General features: G+C 44.9%; 1 protein-coding gene across 3 annotated transcripts in view; it reads right to left on the reverse strand.

Moving 5' to 3' along the window:
• Positions 1–25,536, reverse strand: part of LOC130282704 (peroxisomal N(1)-acetyl-spermine/spermidine oxidase-like) — a 153,075-nt gene extending 127,539 nt beyond the window's left edge. The window contains exon 1 of one of the 3 annotated variants that reach the window (XM_056531231.1): positions 25,072–25,536. In XM_056531231.1, coding sequence (XP_056387206.1) covers positions 25,072–25,327 — 256 coding nt within the window. In that variant the 5' untranslated portion in view covers positions 25,328–25,536. Of the gene's footprint in view, positions 1–12,035; positions 12,491–14,838; positions 15,379–25,071 lie in introns of those variants that run through there. The other 2 variants (XM_056531230.1, XM_056531232.1) reach the window with 2 other exon arrangements.
• Between the last annotated feature and the right edge of the window lie 236 nt (positions 25,537–25,772).

Raw genomic sequence — 25,772 nt, forward strand, 5'->3', positions numbered from 1 at the left:
CAACAATGTCAAGGTTACAAGTCCATCTCTAGAGATCTAGATTTTCCTTTGTCCAAAGTGCGCAACATTATCAAGAAGTTTGCAACCCATCACACTGTAGCTAATCTCCCTGGGCGTGGAAGGAAGAGAAAAAATGATGAAATGTGTCAACGCAGGATAGTCCAGATGGTGGATAAGCAGCCCTAAACAAGTTCCAAAGATATTCCAGGGAGCATCAGTGTCAGCGGGAACTATCCGTCGACATTTAAATGAAATTAAACGCTATGGCAGGAGACCCAGGAGGACCCCACTGCTGACATAGACATAAAAAAAGCAAGACTACATTGTGCCAAGATGAACTTGAGAAACCAAAATCCTTCTAGGAAAACATCTTGTGGACAGATGAGACCAAGATAGAGCTTTTTGGTAAAGCACATCATTCTACTGTTTACCAAAAATGGATTGAGGCCTACAAAGAAAAGAACACAGTACCTACAGTGAAATATGGTGGAGGTTCAATGATGTTTTGGGGTTGTTTTGCTGCCTCTGGCACTGGGTGCCTTGAATGTGTGCAAGGCATCATGAAATCTGAGGATTACCAATGGATTTTGGGTCGCACTGTACAGCCCAATATCAGAAAGCTGGGTTTGCGTCCGAGATCTTGGGTCTTCCAGCAGGACAATGACCCCAAACATAAGTCAAAAAGCACTCAGAAATGGATGGCAACAAAGCGCTGGAGAGTTCTGAAGTGGTAGCAATAAGTCCAGATCTAAATCCCATTGAACCTCCAATAAGAGAGACCTGGAGCAGTTTGCAAAGGACTTGTGACGGTGACTTGTGCCAAAAAAAAAAGGAGGGGGTTTGCGACTTTACCTACTGAAACATCGCAGTGATAAATTCATGACCACTGCATCCGCATATAGAGATTTCATAGTGAGCAGTGATTTCTCTCAAATTGGCAGTGCAGTGCTTTGGCTCAAAAAAACTCTAATTGCTTTGAAAAATTCCCACCAGGTTTCTTCTCACATACTCTGCCAGTAACCTCTTGTCACCTTAGATATTTATGATCTGGTCATAAGAGAGAGATTGTTTATATTCTTAGGATAGCCAAAGTGGCTTAGTATCTGCTGATGGAGCAGAACGGGTTGGGGGAATGAAGAAATAGTGGGATTGGTATTTAAATATGTTTATTCTAATGAATAAATTCTAATGATAAAGGACTTATGTTTTATTGTCATGTATACAATCAAATATTAGCAATGAGATCACACGCACCTATTCTTTTATAAACACTTTACATATAGTTATCATACATAGGTTGTACTATGCTTCTCACCTAATAGTATTTATTACACACACAGCGTTTGCTTTTCTAAGACATGTGGGGAGGTTATAAATCCCCAGTCTGTGCTAGATAGGCACCGGTGTGTACTGTATGAACTATGTGAATATATGCATTTGTGTTAGGGGAGAATAGGGACATCCCCAGAGTTTCTGTCTATGAAAACCGGTGTTAATTTAACTATCAATAATTACACATTTGTATGGACATGGAGACTTAACATATCTGTTTTAGAGAGGTATCTATTGTTTACCTTATCTTCTGACATAATGGCCCTGATTTACTATTGTCAACCCGACATATTTTGTCGGGTTGTGCGCCAGAAATTCTGTCTGTGCCGGAATCTGCACCAGAATTCTGTCTTATTATGCCAGAATTCTGTCTGTATCAGAAATGAAAAACACATAAAATATCTAAGGTGGGTACAGTTAGAAGGAGAAGGGGGAGGGGGGTTACCAGATTTTGGGGGATATTTATCAAAGGATTTAGACTGGTTTTTCCTGTCTAAATTTGTCGCACAGAAAGTCGCAGTCTAAATATGTGCGACTTTTCTGCGACTTTTGCTCGAGAGGATTTTTAGAACATGATGCATTCTAGTCTATTTTAGACGGAAATGCATTGGAAATGCGTTGGTGCTGAATTTATCAAAAGCGACTTTTCAGCGACAAGTCGCATCGGCTGAAAGTACGCCGAAATCAGACTATGTTGGAGCAGGTTTAAATACAGTCTAAAGCATAGATCCCAAAGTCTGTGCGCAGAATTTATCAAGAGCCTTGTGCCTTTTGATAAATTAGGCGCATTAATGTAATTATGTGTTATAATATTATTTTGTCTATGGTATTCTGTTTGTGAAATTTCTAATAAAAAATTATTTGTAAAAAAAATAAAAATAATTAAAAATCCAACAAACTTGCCATTTTTGTAAGAGAACCCGAAAAAGGGACCTTACTGTTGAGGAAAGGGGGTGTGGTCACAGAAAAGGGGCGTGTCTCCAACATTTTCACAAAAACCCAACATATTTACTAAGGTTTCCACAGAAAATGTGGTGGATTTGAGCTGAGGAAAACCCTACAGATCAGAGCATGTGTAAAAAAAGCAAAGTGTAGGGAAAAGTGCAAAATGTAGGGAAACCTTAGTAAATACTGTGGAAAAAATTGTAGGGATAAAACCGACAAAGAAACCTACACTCCACCCTTAGTAAATCAGGGCCAATATGTGAATGTCTATTTCATAGATTTATACTTTGAAGATGCCAAAAAGTCTACTTCAGAGTTGTTTTTTATTGCTCTGAAGTGTCATGGTAATCCTCATCTTTTAATTTAAGTGTCTACTTTTTAAATTTTAATTTAAGAGTCCCCATCTGATTGATGTTTGACAAGTTGAAATTAGCTTTAAAACAACTAACCCTAACTGTTAATGAGTCTAATTACCTATGCAATAGTGCCACCTAGTGTATAAATGGAAAAGGTACAATGGTCATTATACCGGAAGTAAGGTAATATATGGTAATGATGACATCAAAATGGTCATTTCTATATGTGCATACCCAGTACTCCTTCATTGGGTTAATTCAATTCAGGGGGTCGTGTGTAACTGATTAGGAAGATGTTTCAACCAGATGAAAAATTTAGGGTAACACCAGTATTTTTGTGAAATGTTTTTTTTTCTTCCTTTTCCCATCCAACTTTACCGAAAATGTGTCAAACACATGTGGGGTGTTAAGGCTAACTAAACCACTTGTTATGTTCCATGAGGGGTGTAGTTTACAAAATGGGGTCACATGTGGGTATTTTTTTTTTTTGTGTTTAAGTCAGAACCGCTGTAAAATCAGTCACCCCTGTGCAAATCACCAATTTAGGCCTCAAATGTACATAGTGAGCTCTCACTCCTGAGCCTTGTTGTGCGTCCACAGAGCATTTTACGCCGACATATGGGGTATTTCGGTACTCAGGAGAAATTTTGTTACAAATTTTGGGGGTCTTTTTTTCCTTTTACCTCTTGTGAAAATAAAAAGTATGGGGCAACACCAACATGTTAGTGTAAAATTTTACTTTTTTTACACTAACAGGCGGGTGTAGACCCCAACTTTTCCTTTTCATAAGGGGTAAAAGGAGAAAAAGCCCCCCCAAATTTGTAAAGCAATTGCTCCCAAGTACAGAAATACCCCATATGTGGCCCTACGTGGCCCTAAACTGTTTGAAATACGACAGGGCTCCGAAGTGAGAGAGTGCCATGTGCATATGAAGACTAAATTAGGGATTGCATAGGGGTATTCTACACCAGTGATTCCCAAACAGGGCGCCTCCAGCTGTTGCTAAACTCCCAGCATGCCTGGACAGTCAGTGGCTGTCTGGAAATGCTGGGAGTTGTTGTTTTGCAACAGCTGGAGGCTCTGTTTTGGAAACAATGCCGTACGATACGTTTTTAATTTTTATTGGGGGGGGGGGGCGGGGGGGACAGTATAATTAGCAGCAGCTCAAACTTGAAGCAGGAAACTCACTGTAAACCCGCCCTGTGTCACATGCTGGGAGTTGTACTTTTGCAACAGCTGGAGGCACACTGGTTGGAAAACCCTCAGTTAGGTTCTGTTACCTAACTCAGTATTTTCCAACCAGTGTGCCTCCAGCTGTTGCAAAACTGCAACTCCCAGCATGTACTGATCTGTTGCTGGGAGTTGTAGTTTTGCAACATGTGGAGGGCTACAGTTTAGAGACCACTGCATAGTGATCTCCAAACTGTGGCCCTCCAGATGTTGCAAAACTACAAATCCCTGCATGCCCAGACAGCAAACTGCTGTCTGGGTATGCTGGGAGTTGAAGTTTTGCAACATCTGGAGGGCTACAGTTTAGAGAGCACTGAATAGTGGTCTCAAAACTGTAGCCCTCCAGATTTTGCTAGGCAAATACTCACCGGCTTCCATAGCATCGCCGCACCAGGGAGCCGCGTCACCGTCCTCTGCCGCACATCGCCGATGGTAAGTGGACCATTTGCGGCGATCATAGGGGGGGTCTCAGGACCCCCCCCCCGGGCATTGGCACGGGATGTCTGCTGATAAACATCAGCAGTCATACCGGTCCGGTCCCCGGAAATTCCCACGGGCATACAGGTAAGTGAGAGAGCACCATGCCGCCCACCACCGATGGTAAGTGGACCTCCGGCGTCGGTTACCGTTGGTTCCCCCGCTCTGCCCGGACTACTGTGGGTGGGCAGAACTGGGGAACCGAACTTTAACCCCTTCCCCAACCCTGAACTGCTATTGGTCGGTCACTTCTGACCTTAAGGTGTTAAATGCAGTTCTATTGAACTGCATTGACCTGCTGTGCCAGTTACCGGTTTGGCTTTGGTTCAAACTTGGAAGCAAAGTCTAAATATTCCCATGATTTTAACCCTTTATCCTGTTCCAGGATGCAGAAGCTGGTCTTAGCTACAGAGGAGACACAAGGTCGCTGGAACAAGAGTGGTCCCAGTTAATTGACAGCAGGCCAAGCAGGCCAGAATGCCCCAGAGACAAGCAGAGCTGACTTGGTTTTAAAGTAGAGCTGGTGCTGTTAAAATAGCACAGCTGAAGAGCCCAGCTTACTAGTAAACAGAATCAGAATCATGATTGGTCATACACTGCGGAAGCACCAAGGGATCAGAGTTAAGGCAGAGTCAGGAAACAGGCTATGGTCAGATGCAGGATATCAGCACAGTAAGAAACGCCTTTGGTATGGCAAAACCATACTATTGCTCAGGCACTACAGGAAGGGGGAAGCACCCTTATATAGGTACCTGGCAGTCCTAGTGCTGCTGAACATGGCATTTGTGAAATTTCTGGCTGTGTTTTCCGGGCGGACATTCAGCAAATTTTTCACCATGTGAACGAGCCCATAGCTAGGCAGCTATTAGCGATTTACTGAAATCAGCAGAGGATCGCCGGGTATAGAGCAGGCTCAAGCCAGGAGACCACTCCATACACCCTTAGTGGCACCATGATGGATTAGATCAGTCATGGGTCACGAAGGGGTTGAAGGGGATAAAGGGGTTATTCAGCATAAGAAAACAGCTGATTCTGCACGGATTCCGCATCAAATTAAAGCCCAATAGACTTTAATGGGATTCCGCACTCCCATTCACACTTCAGAAATTAAGCATGGGGATTCCAATCTATGCTACATCAGTGATTGGTGGAGCATCGAAAACACTGCAGAGAAGATGCCACTTGTGAGTCACTGATCAGTGCTGTAGTTGCTGATATCTTTGTGTGGCCAATGTCGGGAAAGAGGGTCATCCTTGGTCAGGGAAGGATGTCGTCGGGACAAAGGGGGGCCCAGGGAAAATTTTTGCATCAGGGCCCTATGATTTCTACCTACGCCCCTGCTTACACTATAAGATGTGATTAACAGTCTTACCCTTTTAGACTATTCATCTGATCATAGACATTTTGATTGTTTGGATTATACATATATGGGGGATTGTAGTTTAAGAACAACAAGCCTTCAGCTGTTGCTAAACTACAACTCCCATTATTTCCAGACAGCCAAAGGCTGTCTGGAGAATGATGGGGGTTGTAGTTTAGCAACACCTGGAGGCTCCCTGTTTGGAATCACTGTTTTTATGGGTGTTCTCCCAAGGGGAGAGCACCCAAAATGTGCTAACCCTTTTTTCGTGTTTTTCTTTTCTTCTCTTTTCAGATACGTGTATGCGGAGGACTACTTTGGAATTGGTGTACTACGTTGATGACCAGCGTTTTTTTTTTTAAATCTTTTAATAAAATGGTTAGCGAGGGCTTGTGGGGGAGTGTTTTTGGAACAAAAAATTTTTAAAACGTGTTTTTTTTTTAACATTTATTTTACAGACTAAGTAGTGGAAGCCATCTTATAGACAAAATCCATTACTAAGCAGGGCTTAGCGTTAAGCCCATAACCAGCTAGCGCTAACCCCCAATAAATTACCCCGGTACCCACCATCACTGGGGTGCCGGGAAGAGCAGGTACCAACAGGCCTGGACCGTCAAATATGGCACTCTTGGGCCTAGGCAGTAATAGGCTGGCATTATATAGGCAGGGGAGGGCCAGTAACAATTGTCCTAGCCCACCCTGGTAACCTCAGACTGTTGCTGCTTGGTTGCTATCTGGCTGAGAATGAAAATAGGGGGAACCCTATGCATTTTTTTTTATTTTTATTTATTGTTGAAAAAAAGAAAAAAAATGCATAGGGTTCCCCCTATTTTCATTCTCAGCCAGATACCAACCAAGCAGCAACAGTCTGACTTTACCAGGATGGGCAAGGACAATTGTTACTGGCCCTCCACAGCCTATATAATGCCAGCCTGTTACTGCCTAGGCCCAAGAGCGTCATATTTGACGCTCCAGGCCTGTTGGTACCAGCTCTTCCCAGCACCCCTGTGACGGTGGGTATTGGGGTAATAATTGGGGGTTAACACTAGCTGTTTTTGGGGCTAATGCTAAGCCCAGCTTAGTAATGGATTCCATCTATAAAACAGTTTCCACTACTAAGCCTGTAAAGTAAATTAAAAAAAAACAACATGTTTTAAAAATGTTTAATTCCATAAACACTCCCCCACAAGATATAAGATTTATGGATCTGAAAAGAGAAGAAAAGCAAAACATGAAAAATAGGTTATTACAATTTGTGCGCTCTCCCCTGGGGAGAACACCCATAAAGCAGTGTCTTCCCAAACAGGGAGCCTCCAGGTGTTGCGAATCTACAACCCCCATCATTCCCAGACAGCCTTTGGTTGGTGGGAAAAAAAATTGGTGGAAAGAACAAATAAATAACTGTGAAATAAATAAAAACAAAAATTTTGAAAAAACTAACAAGCAAACATGTCACGTGTAAGCAAAGCCAAAGCAAAAAAATTAATAAATAAATAAAAAAGACTTCAAAACTTTTCAAAGACAACAATGATAAATCTCCATCTTAGTAGTGGAAAAATAGGATGGTGGGAGCTACCCTTTAACCCCTTTAGGACCACAAGCATATGGGAATGCCCTGACATCCTGGTACTTAAGGACCAAGGGTGTACCTGTACGCCCGTGGGAATTCCGGTAACCGCCGCTCGCCGGGCAGGGACCAGACTAGGATGCCTGCTGAAATTGTTCAGCAGGCACCCCGTGCAAACCCCTGGGGGGTCCTGAGACCCCCACATGTCGGCGATTTACGGAGATTCCAGGTCAATCGGGTCCCAGGTGACCCGGAAAAAAAGGGTGATAGATGCCGTCCGACACAGCACCTATCACCCAATAGCAGCAGGAGTGAGGTGGCACTGGTGCCACCTCACGATCGTCCTGATTCCTCGGGCGTTACCGGATGCCTGCTGTGTGGGTGTCCCTAATGGCACCCGCTCCACCCCTATTCCGAAGGGCAGGAGCGGGTGCCGGGAGTGTGTACCTGTGGCGGCGGTGGCAGGGGGATCCGGTGTGTGCACAGCAGCAGCAGGAGGTAAGGCTGGCCTCCTGCTGTTGCTTAGAAACAACTCCCAGCAAACACAAAAGGGCATGCTGGGATTTGTTGTTATGCAACAGCAGAAGGCACTACTACAACTCCCAGCATGCCATTTGGTAGTTTGCGCATGCTGGGGGTTGCAGTTATGCAACAGCTGGAGCCACATTTTTTCCTGTACCTCCAGCAATTGCATAACTACAACCCCCAGCATGCACAAACTACCAAAGGGCATGCTTTTAGCCTAACTCAGTTTTTTGCAACCTGTGTGCCTCCAGCTGTTGCAAACTACAACTGCCAGCATGCACTGATAGACTGTACATGCTGTACTTGTGCAACAGCTGGAGTTGTACTTGTGCAACAGCTGGAGACACACTGGTTGCAAAACACTGAGTTAAGTAACAAACTCTCAGTGTTTTGCAAGCAATGTGCCTCCAGCTGTTGCATAACTACAACTCCCAGCATGTATGGTCTGTCAGTGCATGCTGGGAGTTGTAGTTTTGCAACAGCTGAAGGTGTGCCCCCCCCATGTGAATATAAAGGGTACATTCCCACGGATGAGGGTTTACAGTGAGTTTTCTGCTGCAAGTTTGAGATGCGGCAAATTTTCCACTTACGGCACTGTTTCCAAAACGGAACCTACAGCTGTTGAAAAACAACAACTCCCAGTATCGCCGGACAGCCACTGACTGTCAAGGCATTCTGGGAGTTTTGCAACAGCTGGAAACACCCTGTTTGGGAAACACTGGCGTAGGGTATTTTGGTGGCAGAAGCAAACCCCCAATTTAGGCCTCAAATGTGCATGGCTCTCTCTCGCTTTGGAGCCCTGTCGTATTTCAAAGCAACAGTTTAGTGCCACATATGGGGTATTTCCGTACTTGGGACAAATTGTGTTACAAATTTTGGGGGGCTTTCTCTCCTTTTACCCCTTATGAAAAGGTAAAGTTGGGGTCTACACCAGCATGTTAGAGTAAAAAAAATAAATTTTTTACACTAACATGCTGGTGTTGCCTCATACTTTTAATTTTCACAAGCAGTAAAAGGAAAAAAGACCCCCAAAATTTGTAATGGAAATACCCATATGTGGACGAAAAATGCTCTATGACGCACAACATGGCTCAGAAGTGACAGCGTACCATGTACATTTGAGGTCTAAATTGGTGATTTGCACAGGGGTGGCTAATTTTACAGCAGTTCTGACATAAACGCAAAACAATAAATACCCACATGTAACATCATTTTGGAAACTACACCCCTCATGGAACGTAACAAGGGGTATAGTGAGCCTTAACACTCAGCCAAACACAGGTGTTTGACGAATTTTCGTTAAAATTTAATGAGAAAATAATAATAAAAAAAAATTTCACTAAAATGCTTGTGTTATCCTACATTTTTCATTTTCACAAGGGAAAATAGGAAAAAAAAAAACACATTTTGTAGCCCCATCTCTTCTGAGTATAGAAATACCCCATATGTCGATGTAAAAAGCACTGCTGGTGAACTACAATGCTCAGGAGAGAAGGAGCGCCATTGAGCTTTTGGAGAGAAAATGTGTCCGAAATTGAAGGCCATGTGTGTTTACAAAGCCACCATGGTGCCAGAACAGTGGACCCCCCCCCCCCACATGTGACCCCATTTTGGAAACTAAACCCCTCACAGAATGTAATAAGGGGTGCAGTGAGTATTTACACCCAACAGGTGTCTGACAGATTATTGGAACAGTGGTCCTTAAAAATTAAATAACATTTTTCATTTGCACAGCCCACTGTTCCAATGATCTGTCAAACACCAGTGGGGTGTAAATGCTCACTGCACCCCTTATTAAATTCTGTGAGGGGTGTAGTTTCCAAAATGGGGTCACATGTGGGGGGCAGATCCACTGTTCTGGCACCACTGGGGGCTTTGTAAACATACATGGCCCCTGACTTCCATTCCAAACAAATTCTCTCTCCAAATGCTCTCTCCTTCTCTTTGGAGTATTGTAGTTCACCCGCAGAGCACTTGACATCCACATATGGGGTATTTCCATACTCAGAAGAAATGGGGTTACAAATTTTGGGAGGCTTTTTCTCCTTTTTTCACTTTCACGTCCAACTTTAGCGTAAATTTGTCCAACACCTCTGGGCTGTTAAGGCTCACTGTACCCCTTGTACATTCTTTGAGGGGTGTGGTTTCCAAAATAGCATGCCATGTGGGTTTTGTTTTGCGGTTCTGGCACCATAGGGGCTTCCTAAATGCGACATGCCCCCCAAAAACCATTTCAGCAAAATTTGCTTTCCAAAAGCCAAATGTGACCCCTTCCATTCTGAGCATTGTAGTGCACCAGCAGCGCACTTGACGTCCACACATGGGGTGTTTCCATACTCAGAAGAGATGGGGTTACAAATTTTGGGGAGGCATTTTCTCCTATTACCCCTTGTAAAAATGTCAAATTTGGGGGAAAACCAGCATTTTAGTGAAAAAAATAAAATAAATAAATTTACACATCCAACTTTAACAAAAAGTCGTCAAACACCTGTGGGGTGTTAAAGGGGTACTCCGGCGCTTAGACATCTTATCCCCTATCCACCGCTGTCACGCCCCCTCCCATAGGCTTGCATTGAGGGGCGGAGTGTGACATCACACGCCGCCTGCCCCGTGGTCACTGGTAATCAGACCCGCTCCGGTGACTGATTTTAACTGGGGTGCTGCGAGCGGCGGCGGGACCCCCGCGATCAGGAATCTTGTCCCCTTTCCTTTGGATAGGGGATAAGAGGTCTAAGCACCGGGGTGCCCCTTTACGGCTCACTGGACCCCTTGTTACGTTTCTTGAGATGTGTAGTTTCCAAAATAGTATGCCATGTGTTTTTTTTTATTTTTTGCTGTTCTGGCACCATAGGGGCTTCCTAAATGGGACATGCCCCCCAAAAACCATTTCAGAAAAACTCACTCTCCAAAATCCTATTGTTACTTCTACCCTTCTGAGCCCTCTAGTGCACCCACAGAGCACTTTACGTTCACATAAGAGGTATTTCCTTTCCTTATTGGGTTACACATTTTGGGGGGCTTTTTCTCCTTTTACCCCTTGTAAAAATTCAAAAACTGGGTCTACAAGTACATGTTAGTGTAAAAAATTTAGATTTTCAATTTTCTCCTTCCCTTTGCTGCTATTCCTGTGAAACACCTAAAGGGTTAACAAACTTTCTGAATGTCATTTTGAATACTTTGAGGGGTGCAGTTTTTATAATGGGGTCATTTATGAGGTATTTCTAATATAAAGGCCCCTCAAATCCACTTCAAAGCTGAACTGGTCCCTGAAAAATTCGATTTTGAAAATTTTGTGAAATATTGGAAAATTGCTGCTGAACTTTGAAGCCCTCTGATGCCTTCCAAAAGTAAAAACATGTCAACTTTATGATGCCAACACAAAGTAGACATACTGTATATGTGAATCAATATAGAATTTATTTGGTATGTCTATTTTCCTTACAAGCAGAGAGCTTCAAAGTTAGAAAAATGCTAAATTTTCTTATTTTTCATATGCAAATCAAAAAATGTTGCAGTATCTTGTAATACCTTTTTATTGGACTAACATAATTTTGTAGAGGCAAGCTTTTCGGGATTCCTCCCTTTATCAAGTCCAAAGCAAATCTAAGCTCACAAGCAGAAGACACAGGTTACAACTCACAAATATGCAGGGGTTAAGACAATAGATGTGGAGAATTCACACTAAGGCTGGGTTCACACTACGTTTTCTCCCATACGGGAGCGCATACTGCACCCCAGTTGGACATCATTTTACCCAAACAGGCCACTCCATACATGACCTTACAATCAGGATACTGAGAGGGAATTTCAAAAACACACAAGAGAGAAAAACATTTGAAGACAAAATGGTACTGTTTTTTGACTCGAAAAACAGGGGACTCAATGTGGATTTGAGCTTCTTATCTCATTATCAAAATTTCTTATAACCTTTAGCTGTACTGGATTCTCTTTTGCATCTCACTTTGTCCTGCTAAATTATCAGTCTCTCCCCTGCTCCCCCCTCCCTCCCCCTTTTTCTCATGCTTATCTATTTAGTCTTGTTCCTATAGCAGGACAATTTATGGCCCATCTTAGTGTGAATTCTCCACATCTATTGTCTTAACCCCTGCATGTAAATGTAAGATGTAAACTGTGTCTTCTGCTTGTGAGCTTAGATTTGCTTTGGACTTGATAAAGGGAGGAATCCCGAAAGCTTGTCTCTACAAAATTCTGTTAGTCACACACACTGACAGGTTAGAATTACCGAAACTCTGCGTGCGGATCCGGCCTCCGGTTCTCCCTGTAGCCTCTAGGATCTTCACATTTTTTAAGCCACTTTTGTGCAGCTTCTCGGCTGCTGCAATACCAGAGATCCCGGCCCCTACGATCACTACGACTGGTCCCCGAGAGCCCATGAGTGCCTGATCCTCTGAGCCCAGAGACTGGGTGTCCGGGAGGGCAGTGAGAGGCAGGAGGAGGAGGAGTCTGCTTCCAAGCCAGGGCTGCATTTTCATTGTGCGGCTTCTTCCTCCCAGAAAGTGGCGAGCAAAGTCCGAGGCTGAGACGTTCTCCTCTCAGTCTTGCCTGGGTTCTGGAGGGAGTGGAAGCTCCTCAGCTGCACAGCACAGAACGACGGCCAATTTCTTAAGTGTTTCCAGATGCTGATCCGTGATGGTTGTTCTGCTGCAGAAACTATAAGGAGATCTCTGAACACCCCGGTTACAAGTATTAGGCCATGTTCACTGAGAACACTCAGATGCCATTGAGGGACTTGCAGGAGTTAACCATCATTCCACTAGTTGAGAACTACTGCTGCTAAGGCTAAGTTCCCACTGCGGTTGTGCTCTGACCCATTTTGGGTCTGTTCTATTATCTATGTCTATTATTTTTTGCGCAAAACGGACCCTGATAAGGTCAGAGAACAACGGACATTGCCAGGTCCAGACGGATCCTATTGACTTGAATGGTGTCAATAGGGTGTCTGGTATTTTATAGGAGTTGAGTGAAGTAAAAAATTAGTACATACACTTATTTTAGACGACTCTACTGAACGGAGGTGCTTACTCCCATGTAATAGTGCAAGCAGCTTGCAAAGGCCATAAATGGAACAAATGGACAGCACTTACTGCTCTTGATGGGGAGATTTATCAAAACTTGGACTGTAGAAAAGTGGAGCAGTTGCCCATAACAACCAGATTTCTACTTTTAATTTTCAGAGGCCTTTTAAAAAATAAAGAACCAATCTGATTGTTTGCTATGAGGAACCAATGTCCGCATGTTTAAAAAAAAATTCCTCCAAAGTGTTTCTTCATTTAAGGTGCAGCCATTAATACATCAATGGCATGGTGGACACAGACAAACAAAAATTCAGTGCAGGTTAAAAGACCCTTTAACCCCTTAAGGACAAGCGCTCTAAATGTACGGCGCTGCAGCAAGTAACTTCATGGAGCAGCGCTCGATACATAGTGGGTAAGCTCCAGACGCTATCAGCAGCCGGGGCTTCAACGATAAGGGCCCCACTGATGTCTGCTATTAACCCTATAAATATGATCAATATTAATAAAAAAAAGTGATCAAAATGTTCCATCAAAAAAAAAATGGTACCGATAAAAACTAAATATCACTGCGCAAAAAAATTAGCCCTCAAGCTATAAACATGGGCATCATGTTAATCATATTAACACATGGAATGAAGAAAACATAACATTACCATGAAGTGCACTGCGTAAAAACGGCATCCCCTAAAATCTGCAAAATAGCGGACTTCTTTTTAATTTGGGCCATATAGCCGGGTGGGGTTGGACCTTAGGGCCCCCTGCCTCTAAACTCAGGGCAGTTCCACTGCTACCATAAGCCATAAAATCAGTACTGTACAAGAGCAGGAAACATGAATCCCTGCTCCAGTATTGTACGTGGTGTTCTGCTTACCCAACATGCATGACATAATCACACAAAGCATGCAAGGCAAGCAGAGTACCGAGCAGCGTGAAGATGTCCAGAGGAAGCCCTGATGTCAGCGCTGGAGCAGAGGTGAGTGGGATTTTTGATTGTTTTTATTTAAGGAGGGAAAGAGGGAGGAGGGAGGGACTGCATGCTTGCCTACACTATATATCTAGCTGAACTATATTATATAGTGCATGTAGGTATATAGGGCAAGTCGGTCGATAAATAGTGTAGACAGGCAGGTATATAGTCTCTATATCTGCCTACCTACACTATATACCTGCTTGCCTGCCTACACTATATAACTACCTTTCCTGCCCCATGTACCTACCTGAACTAAATACTAAATACCTCTCAGTATCCTGATTGTAAGGTCATGTATGGAGTGACCTGTTTGGGTAAAATTATGTCCAACTGGGGTGCAGTAGTCATTTTCTTTATGGCGGTTGATGGAATGTCTGTGTAGATTCATCCTTTCGTTGAGTTTCCGGCTGGTTTCACCAATGTAGCATCCCATATAACACTTGGTGCATTGTATCATGTAGACCACATTTGGGGATGTGCAGGAGTATAGTCCCCTAATGTTATATGTCTTGTTATAGGACTACTGCACCCCAGTTGGACATCAGTTTACCCAAACAGGCCATTCCATACATGACCTTACAATCAGGATACTGAGAGGGAATTTCAAAAACACACAAGAGAGAAAAACATTTGAAGACAAAATGGTACTGATTTTTGACTCGAAAAACAGGGGACTCAATGTGGATTTGAGCTTCTTATCTCATTATCAAAATTTCTTATAACCTTTAGCTGTACTGGATTCTCTTTTGCATCTCACTTTGTCCTGCTAAATTATCAGTCTCTCCCCTGCTCCCCCCCTCCCTCCCCCTTTTTCTCATGCTTATCTATTTAGTCTTGTTCCTATAGCAGGACAATTTATGGCCCATCTTAGTGTGAATTCTCCACATCTATTGTCTTAACCCCTGCATGTAAATGTAAGATGTAAACTGTGTCTTCTGCTTGTGAGCTTAGATTTGCTTTGGACTTGATAAAGGGAGGAATCCCGAAAGCTTGTCTCTACAAAATTCTGTTAGTCACACACACTGACAGGTTAGAATTACCGAAACTCTCCGTGCGGATCCGGCCTCCGGTTCTCCCTGTAGCCTCTAGGATCTTCACATTTTCTAAGCCACTTTTGTGCAGCTTCTCGGCTGCTGCAATACCAGAGATCCCGGCCCCTACGATCACTACGACTGGTCCCCGAGAGCCCATGAGTGCCTGATCCTCTGAGCCCAGAGACTGGGTATCCGGGAGGGCAGCGAGAGGCAGGAGCAGGAGGAGGAGGAGTCTGCTTCCAAGCCAGGGCTGCATTTTCATTGTGCGGCTTCTTCCTCCCAGAAAGTGGCGAGCAAAGTCCGAGGCTGAGACGTTCTCCTCTCAGTCTTGCCTGGGTTCTGGAGGGAGTGGAAGCTCCTCAGCTGCACAGCACAGAACGACGGCCAATTTCTTAAGTGTTTCCAGATGCTGATCCGTGATGGTTGTTCTGCTGCAGAAACTATAAGGAGATCTCTGAACACCCCGGTTACAAGTATTAGGCCATGTTCACTGAGAACACTCAGATGCCATTGAGGGACTTGCAGGAGTTAACCATCATTCCACTAGTCGAGAACTACTGCTGCTAAGGCTAAGTTCCCACTGCGGTTGTGCTCTGACCCGTTTTGGGTCTGTTCTATTATCTATGTCTATTATTTTTTGCGCAAAACGGACCCTGATAAGGTCAGAGATCAACGGACATTGCCAGGTCCAGACGGATCCTATTGACTTGAATGGTGTCCATAGTGTGTCTGGTATTTTATAGGAGTTGAGTGAAGTAAAAAATTAGTACATACACTTATTTTAGACGACTCTACTGAACGGAGGTGCTTACTCCCATGTAATAGTGCAAGCAGCTTGCAAAGGCCATAAATGGAACAAATGGACAGCACTTACTGCTCTTGATGGGGAGATTTATCAAAACTTGGACTGTAGAAAAGTGGCGCAGTTGCCCATAGCAACCAGATTTCTACTTTTAATTTTCAGAGGCCTTTTAAAAAATAAAGAACCAATCTGATTGTTTGCTATGGGGAACCAATGTCCGCATGTTTAAAAAAAAATTCCTCCAAAGTGTTTCTTTATTTAAGGTGCAGCCATTACTACATCAATGGCATGGTGGACACAGACAAACAAAAATTCAGTGCAGGTTAAAAGACCCTTTAACCCCTTAAGGACAGGCGCTCTAAATGTACAGCGCTGCAGCAAGTAACTTCACGGAGCAGCGCTCGATACATAGTGGGTAAGCTCCAGACGCTATCAGCAGCCGGGGCTTCAACGATAAGGGCCCCACTGATGTCTGCTATTAACCCTATAAATATGATCAATATTAATTAAAAAAAAGTGATCAAAATGTTCCATCAAAAAAAAAAATGGTACCGATAAAAACTAAATATCATTGCGCAAAAAAAGAGCCCTCAAGCTATAAACATGGGCATCATGTTAATCATATTAACACATAGATTAAAGAAAACATAACATTACCATGAAGTGCACTGCGTAAAAACGGCATCCCCTAAAATCTGCAAAATAGCGGACTTCTTTTTAATTTGGGCCATATAGCCGGGTGGGGTTGGACCTTAGGGCCCCCTGCCTCTAAACTCAGGGCAGGGCCGCCGCTACCATAAGCCATAAAATCAGTACTGTACAAGAGCAGGAAACATGAATCCCTGCTCCAATATTGTACATAGGTGGTGTTCTGCTTACCCAACATGCATGACATAATCACACAAAGCATGCAAGGCAAGCAGAGTGCCGAGCAGCGTGAAGATGTCTAGAGGAAGCCCTGATGTCAGCGCTGGAGCAGAGGTGAGTGGGATTTTTGATAGTTTTTATTTAAGGAGGGAAAGAGAGAGGGAGGAGGGAGGGACTGCATGCTTGCCTACACTATATATCTACCTGAACTATATTATATAGTGCATGTAGGTATATAGGGCAAGTAGGTCGATAAATAGTGTAGACAGGCAGGTATGTAGTCTCTATATCTGCCTACCTACACTATATACCTGCTTGCCTGCCTACACTATATAACTACCTTTCCTGCCCCATATACCTACCTGAACTAAATACCTAACTGCTCTACCACATATACCTGCCTGCCTACACGATATACCTACATGTTCTATATACCTTCCTACCTGCACCTGATACCTACCTGCCCTATACACCTACCTACATGCCTGCCAGGGGGCCATTACCTACTCACCCGGGGGGGGGGGGGGGGGACATAATATTTACAATTGGGATTCCCTACCTATCTACTGGGATCATCTACCTAATGGGGGTCGGGGGGGGGGGGGGGGGGGTTCCTATCTACATCACTACTAGGGAAAAGGGTTATCTATCTGCTGGGGGATTCCCTACCGGGGGCAAATCACCTACCTACCTTTACTCAGTTCCACTACTCTGCCCCAACATGCTTACCCTTTAATGTTCTTCATATTAGAAATACCCCAAAAATGACCCCATTATAAAAACTGCACCCCCCAAAGTATTCAAAATCACATTCAGTCAGCGTTTTAACCCTTTAGGTGTTTCACAGGAATAGCAGCAAAGTGAAGGAGAAAATTCACAATCTTCATTTTTTACACTTGCATGTTTTTGTAGACCCAATTTTTGAATTTTTGCAAGGGGTAAAAAGGAGAAAATTTTTACTGGTATTTGAAATCCAATTTTTCTCGAGTAAGGACATACCTCATATGTCTATGTTAATTGTTCGGCGGGCGCAGTAGAGGGCTCAGAAGGGAAGGAGCGACAAATGGTTTTTGGGGGGCATGTCACCTTTAGGAAGCCCCTATGGTGCCAGAACAGCAAAAAAAAACACATGGCATACCATTTTGGAAACTAGACCCCTCGGGGAACATAACAAGGGGTAACGTAAACCTTAATACCCCACAGGTGATTCACGACTTTTGCATATGTAAAAAAAAAAAAAAATTTCCCTAAAATGCTTGGTTTCCCAAAAGTTTAACATTTTTAAAAAGGGAAATAGCAGAAAATACCCCCCCAAAATTTGAAGCCCAATTTCTCCCGATTCAGAAAACACCCCATATGGGGGTGAAAAGTGCTCTGCTGGCGCACTACAGGTCTCAGAAGAGAAGGCGTCACATTTGGCTTTTTTGAAGGAAATTTTGCTCTGGGGGCATGCCGCATTTAGGAAGCCCCTTTGGTGCCAGGACAGCAAAAAAAAAAAAAACCACATGGCATACCATTTTGGAAACTAGACCCCTTGGGGAACGTAACAAGGGGTAAAGTGAACCTTAATACCCCACAGGGGTTTCACAACTTTTGCATATGTAAAAAAATAATAATAATTTACCTAAAATGCTTGGTTTCCCAAAAAATTTACATTTTTACAAAGGGTTAAAGCAGAAAATACCCCCCAAAATTTGAAGCCCAATTTCTCCTGATTCAGAAAACACACTATATTTCTAATATAAAGGCCCCTCAAATCCACTTCAAAGCTGAACTGGTCCCTGAAAAATTCCAATTTTGAAATTTTTGTGAAATATTGGAAAATTGCTGCTGAACTTTGAAGCCCTCTGATGTCTTCCAAAAGTAAAAACATGTCAACTTTATGATGCCAACACAAAGGAGACATACTGTATATGTGAATCAATATAGAATTTATTTGGTATGTCTATTTTCCTTACAAGCAAAGAGCTTCAAAGTTAGAAAAATGCTAAATTTTCTAATTTTTCATATGCAAATCAAAAAATGTTGCAGTATCTTGTAATACCTTTTTATTGGACTAACAGAATTTTGTAGAGACAAGCTTTCGGGATTCCTCCCTTTATCAAGTCCAAAGCAAATCTAAGCTCACAAGCAGAAGACACAGTTTACATCTTACATTTACATGCAGGGGTTAAGACAATAGATGTGGAGAATTCACACTAAGATGGGCCATAAATTGTCCTGCTATAGGAACAAGACTAAATAGATAAGGATGAGAAAAAGGGGGAGGGAGGGGGGAGCAGGGGAGAGACTGATAATTAAGCAGGACAAAGTGAGATGCAAAAGAGAATCCAGTACAGCTAAAGGTTATAAGAAATGTTGATAATAAGATAAGAAGCTCAAATCCACATTGAGTCCCCTGTTTTTGGAGTCAAAAAACAGTATCATGTTGGCTTCAAATGTCTTTCTCTCTTGTGTGTTTTTGAAATTCCCTCTCAGTATCCTGATTGTAAGGTCATGTATGGAGTGGCCTGTTTGGGTAAAATTATGTCCAACTGGGGTGCAGTAGTCATTTTCTTTATGGCGGTTGCAGTGGCGTTGCTAGGGTTGGTGTCACCCGGTGCGGTAGAAAATGGTGTCACCCCATACCTACCCCCCCCCCCCACTCCACATAATAACGTTTTTAGCCTGTTGTGACGGATGCCACTGGTGTAGCGCATTGTGAAAAATTCCAGTATAATAATTAAATATACCAATTGTCACAGAATGGTAAAGCGCTATCAGTGTCTACATGTATCAGTGACTAGAGGTGACGTCTTCTCTATAGTGAGGAGAATACACAATGATATCAGTGACTACAGGTGACGTCTTCTCTATAGTGAGGAGAATACACAATGATATCAGTGACTACAGGTGACGTCTTCTCTATAGTGAGGAGAATACACAATGATATCAGTGACTACAGGTGACGTCTTCTCTATAGTGAGGAGAATACACAATGATATCAGTGACTACAGGTGACGTCTTCTCTATAGTGAGGAGAATACACAATGATATCAGTGACTACAGGTGACGTCTTCTCTATAGTGAGGAGAATACACAATGATATCAGTGACTACAGGTGACGTCTTCTCTATAGTGAGGAGAATACACAATGATATCAGTGACTACAGGTGACGTCTTCTCTATAGTGAGGAGAATACACAATGATATCAGTGACTACAGGTGACGTCTTCTCTATAGTCTTTCCTTATCTAATTCAGATGGTACATACCGCTGGGTCCAGCTAAAACTTCTCTCTGCAGAATGTGACGCCCAGACGTCTCCTCACTATGTCAGCGCATTCTCATCCTCTATATGAAAATAATTATTATTATTATAAACCTGCCAGACACTGTATCCTCTAAATATAATAAACTAGTATACACTAGGGCTGCACGATATATCGCAAAAACAATCGAATCGCAATTTTTGGCATATATCGATCTGGCCCCCTGGAAAATTTGCGATTATCTGCCCGGGCAGATCCCGTGTGCGGCTGCAGTGCGGGCCGGCCAGGGCAGATAAAAACAAATTTAAATATTAAAAGTCTGTGTTTCCCAACCGGGGTGCCTCCAGCTGTTATGAAACTACAACTCCCAGCATGCCCGGACAGCCAAAAGCTGTCCGGGCATGCTGGGAGTTGTAGTTTCACAACAGCTGGATGCACCCTGGTAGAGAAACACTGATCTAAGTAAAGGGCGCAGGGATAAAAAATAATTAAAACATTATGCTCACCTCTTCCCGATCCCTGCAGCTGTACACCTCTGTGCGGTCCCGGTGTCTCTATACAAGCTGCAGGACCTTTACCTTCAGCCAATCACTGGCCGCAGCGGTGTCACATGTCAAGCCAGTGATTGGCTAAAAGGTAAAAGTCCTCAAAGGTCTGCAAACACACACAAACCTAGGGGAATATGTGACAAGGGGTGGAGGGGGCAGAATGTGACAAGAGGGGGAATATGTAACAAGGGGGGGGGATGTGTAACAAGGGAGGGCAGAATGTGACAAGGGGGGGGGGAATATGTAACAAGGGGGGAATATGTAACAAGGGGGGGATATGGAACAAGGGAGGGCAGAATGTGACAAGGGGGGGAGGGGGAATATGTGACAAGGGGGGGAGGGGGAATATGTGACAAGGGGGGGGAGGGGGAATATGTGACACGGTGGGGGGAGGGGGAATATGTGACAAGGGGGGGAGGGGGAATATGTGACATGGGGGGGAGGGGGAATATCCCCTTAAGGACGCAGGACGTAAATGTACGTCCTGGTGCGGTGGTACTTAACGCACCAGGACGTACATTTACGTCCTAAGCATAACCGCGGGCATCGGAGCTGATCGCAGCCAGGGACGTCCGCCATTAACCCCTCAGGTGCCGGGATCAATACAGATCCCGGCATCTGGGGCAGTGCGCGATTTGAATGAATGATCGGATCGCCCACAGCGCTGCTGCGGGGATCCGATCATTCATAACGCCGCACGGAGGTCCCCTCTCCTTCCTCCGTGCGGCTCCCGGCGTCTCCTGCTCTGGTCTGTGATCGAGCAGACCAGAGCAGAAGATCGCCGATAATACTGATCTGTTCTATGTCCTATACATAGAACAGATCAGTATTAGCAATTATGGTATTGCTATGAATAGTCCCCTATGGGGACTATTCAAGTGTAAAAAAAAATGTAAAAAAATGTAAAAGTAAAAGTAAAAAAAAAGTGAAAAATCCCCTCCCCCAATAAAAAAGTAAAACGTCCGTTTTTTCCTATTTTACCCCCAAAAAGTGTAAAAAAAAATTTTTATACACATATTTGGTATCGCCATGTGCGTAAATGTCCGAACTATTAAAATAAAATGTTAATGATCCCGTACGGTTAACGGCGTGAACGAAAAAAAAAAAAAAAAAGTGCAAAATTCCTACTTTTTTTTATACATTTTATAAAAAAAAATGTATTAAAAGTTTTATATGCAAATGTGGTATCAAAAAAAAGTACAGATCATGGCGCAAAAAATGAGCCCCCATACCGCCGCTTATACGGAAAAATAAAAAAGTTATAGGTCATCAAAATAAAGGGATTATAAACGTACTAATTTGGTTAAAAAGTTTGTGATTTTTTTTAAGCGCAACAATAATAGAAAAGTATATAATAATGGGTATCATTTTAATCGTATTGACCCTCAGAATAAAGAACACATGTCATTTTTACCATAAATTGTACGGGGTGAAAACAAAACCTTCCAAAATTAGCAAAATTGCGTTTTTCGTTTTAATTTCCCCACAAAAATAGTGTTTTTTGGTTGCGCCATACATTTTATGATATAATGAGTTATGTCATTACAAAGGACAACTGGTCGCGCAAAAAATAAGCCCTCATACTAATCTGTGGATGAAAAAATATAAAAGAGTTATGATTTTTAGAAGGCGAGGAGGAAAAAATGAAAACGTAAAAATTAAATTGTCTGAGTCCTTAAGGCCAAAATGGGCTGAGTCCTTAAGGGGATATGTGACAAGGGGGGGGAGAGGGAATATGTGACAAGGGGGGGGAGGGGGGATATGTGACAAGGAGGGGGAGGGGGAATATGTGACAAGGGGGGGGAGGGGGAATATGTGACAAGGGGGGGAGGGGGAATATGTGACAAGGGGGAGCAGAATGTGACAAGAGGGGGAGGGGCAGAATGTGACAAGAGGGGCAGAATATGACAAAAGGGGGGGAGATGTGAGATGTGAAATGGGCGGTGGGCATAAAATGGGTGAATAGTTGTAACATTGAGGAGATTGAACATGAAATAAGGGGATTTCACTATTTATTTATTACATTGCATCACATATCGAAATCACAATATTTAGGCTATAATCGCAATCGCACATTTTTACCATATCGTGCAGCCCTAGTATACACTACACTCTATGAATATAAACCTCACACAACGTGCCCCCAGCAGTAGCACCCCCATCATCCACCAGCTGATGCTTTTACCACAGAACAGGGGGGTAGGGGGAATGGGTGGGGGGGGGGTGCCCTGGCAACACCCCCCAGCAGTAGGACCCCATCATCCACCAACACCCCCCCATTCCCCCTTATGGTAATAGAATCAGCTTCTGGATTATGGGGGTGCTACTGCTGGGGGAGGGTGCTGGTGGATGATGGGGGTGTTACTGCTGGGGGGTGCTACTGCTGGGGGGGGGTGCTGGTTGATGATAGGAGTGCTACTGCTGGGGGAGGGGGGCGGGTGCTGGTGCATGATGGTGGTGCTACTAATGGGGGGGGGGGGGTGCTGGTGGATGATGGGGTGCAGCCTCATCATCCACCAGCAACACCTCCCCCCCAGAAATAGCACCCCCATCATCCACCATGACCAGCAACACCTCCCCCCAGAAATAGCACCCCCATCATCCACCAGAACCCCCCACCCTGCTGGATGATGGTGGTGCTACTGCTGGGGGGGGGCTGCTGGTGTATGATGGGGTGCAGCCTCATCATCCACCAGCAACACCTCCCCCCCCAGAAATAGCACCCCCATCATAAACCAGCACCCCCCACCCAGCTGGATTATGGTGATGCTACTGCTGGGGGGTGCTGGTGGATGATGGGGTGCAGCCTCCTCATCCACCAGCAACACCTCCCCCCCCCCAGAAATAGCACCCCCATCATCCACCAGCACCCCCCTTCTGGATGATGGGGGTGCTACTGCTGGGGGGGGGGTTGCTGGTGTATGATGGGGTGCAGCCTCATCATCCACCAGCAACACCTCCCCCCCCCAGAAATAGCACCCCCATCATCCACCAGAACCCCCCCCTACCCCCTGTTGGATGATGGTGGTGCTACTGCTGGGGGGTGCTGGTGGATGATGGGGTACAGCCTCATCATCCACCAGCAATAGCACCCCCATCATCCACCAGCACCCCCCCCCCTTCTGGATGATGGTGGTGCTACTGCTGGGGGGGGGGTGCTGGTGGATGATGGGGTGCAGCCTCCTCATCCACCAGCAACACCTCCCCCCCCCAGAAATAGCACCCCCATCATCCACCAGAACCCCCCCTACCCCCTGCTGGATGATGGTGGTGCTACTGCTGGGGGGTGCTGGTGGATGATTGGGTGCAGACTCATAATCCACTAGCAACAACCCACCCTCCCCAGAACTCCCACAGCACCCCTTTTTCTCTGTACCTGGCTGGCTCGGCTGCTCCAACTGTCCCCGGGCTCACTAGTGTGAGCCTGATCAGTGCGGACGGCGCGTGATGTTAGCGCCGTCCATCTAGCTCCGCCCGCCGACGTTCCGTCACAAGCCGGGACGTGTGTCGGAGCTACGGGGGGGGGGGAAACAGTTTGGTGCAGCGCTAATTGAGGACAGGGGTGGGATTGTGCTGTCAGCGCTGAGGACCGGGGGGGCTGTTGTCAGGGGGGCACTGAGTACCGGGGGGGGTGTCGGTTGGTGATGTCAGCGCTGAAGACGGGGGGGGGGGTGCTTTCTGCGCTAACTGAGCACCGGTGGGGGGGGGCGGTGGTGCTGTCAGCGCTAACTGAGGACCGGGGGGGGGGGCTCTCAGTGCTAACTAAGGACCAGGGGGGGGTGCTGTCAGCGCTGAGGACCGGGGTCGGATTGTGCTGTCAGCGCTGAGGACCGTGGGGGGGCTGTTGTCAGGGGGGCGCTGAGTACAGGGGGGGGGGGGGGGTGTCGGTTGGTGCTGTCAGCGCTGAGGACGGGGGGGGTGCTGTCTGCGCTAACTGAGCACCGGTGGGGGGGCGGTGGTGCTGTCAGCGCTAACTGAGGACCGGGGGGGGGGCTTGCTGTCAGCGCTAACTGAGGACTGGGGGGGAGCTGGCAGAGTGGTGTCGACCCATCAGCCCGGTGTCACCCCCGCACCCCGGTCACAACGCCACTGGGCGGTTGATGGAATGTCTGTGTAAATTCATCCTTTCATTGACTTTCCTGCTGGTTTCACCAATGTAGCATCCCATGTAACACTTGGTGCATTGTATCATGTAGACCACATTTGGGGATGTGCAGGAGTATAGTCCTCTAATGTTATATGTCTTGTTATAGGACTACTGCACCCCAGTTGGAAATCATTTTACCCAAACATGCCACTCCATACATGACCTTACAATCAGGATACTGAGAGGGAATTTCAAAAACACACAAGAGAGAAAAACATTTGAAGACAAAATGATACTGTTTTTTGACTCGAAAAACAGGGGACTCAATGTGGATTTGAGCTTCTTATCTCATTATCAACATTTCTTATAACCTTTAGCTGTACTGGATTCTCTTTTGCTTTTCACTTTGTCCTGCTAAACTATCAGTCTCTCCCCTGCTCCCCCCTCCCTCCCCCTTTTTCTCATGCTTATCTATTTAGTCTTGTTCCTATAGCAAGACAATTTATGGCCCATCTTAGTGTGAATTCTCCACATCTATTGTCTTAACCCCTGCATATTTGTAAAATGTAAACTGTGTCTTCTGCTTGTGAGCTTAGATTTGCTTTGGACTTGATAAAGGGAGGAATCCCGAAAGCTTGTCTCTACAAAATTCTGTTAGTCACACACACTGACAGGCTAGAATTACCGAAACTCTGAGTGTGGATCCGGCCTCCGGTTCTCCCTGTAGCCTCTAGGATCTTCACATTTTTTAAGCCACTTTTGTGGAGCTTCTCGGCTGCTGCAATACCAGAGATCCCGGCCCCTACGATCACTACGACTGGTCCCCGAGAGCCCATGAGTGCCTGATCCTCTGAGCCCAGAGACTGGGTGTCCGGGAGGGCAGTGAGAGGCAGGAGCAGGAGGAGGAGGAGTCTGCTTCCAAGCCAGGGCTGCATTTTCATTGTGCGGCTTCTTCCTCCCAGAAAGTGGCGAGCAAAGTCCGAGGCTGAGACGTTCTCCTCTCAGTCTTGCCTGGGTTCTGGAGGGAGTGGAAGCTCCTCAGCTGCACAGCACAGAACGACGGCCAATTTCTTAAGTGTTTCCAGATGCTGATCCGTGATGGTTGTTCTGCTGCAGAAACTATAAGGAGATCTCTGAACACCCCGGTTACAAGTATTAGGCCATGTTCACTGAGAACACTCAGATGCCATTGAGGGACTTGCAGGAGTTAACCATCATTCCACTAGTTGAGAACTACTGCTGCTAAGGCTAAGTTCCCACTGCGGTTGTGCTCTGACCCATTTTGGGTCTGTTCTATTATCTATGTCTATTATTTTTTGCGCAAAACGGACCCTGATAAGGTCAGAGAACAACGGACATTGCCAGGTCCAGACGGATCCTATTGAC

The sequence above is a fragment of the Hyla sarda genome, chromosome 7 (assembly GCF_029499605.1).
Source record: "Hyla sarda isolate aHylSar1 chromosome 7, aHylSar1.hap1, whole genome shotgun sequence".
In the NCBI taxonomy this organism is placed as follows: domain Eukaryota; kingdom Metazoa; phylum Chordata; class Amphibia; order Anura; family Hylidae; genus Hyla; species Hyla sarda.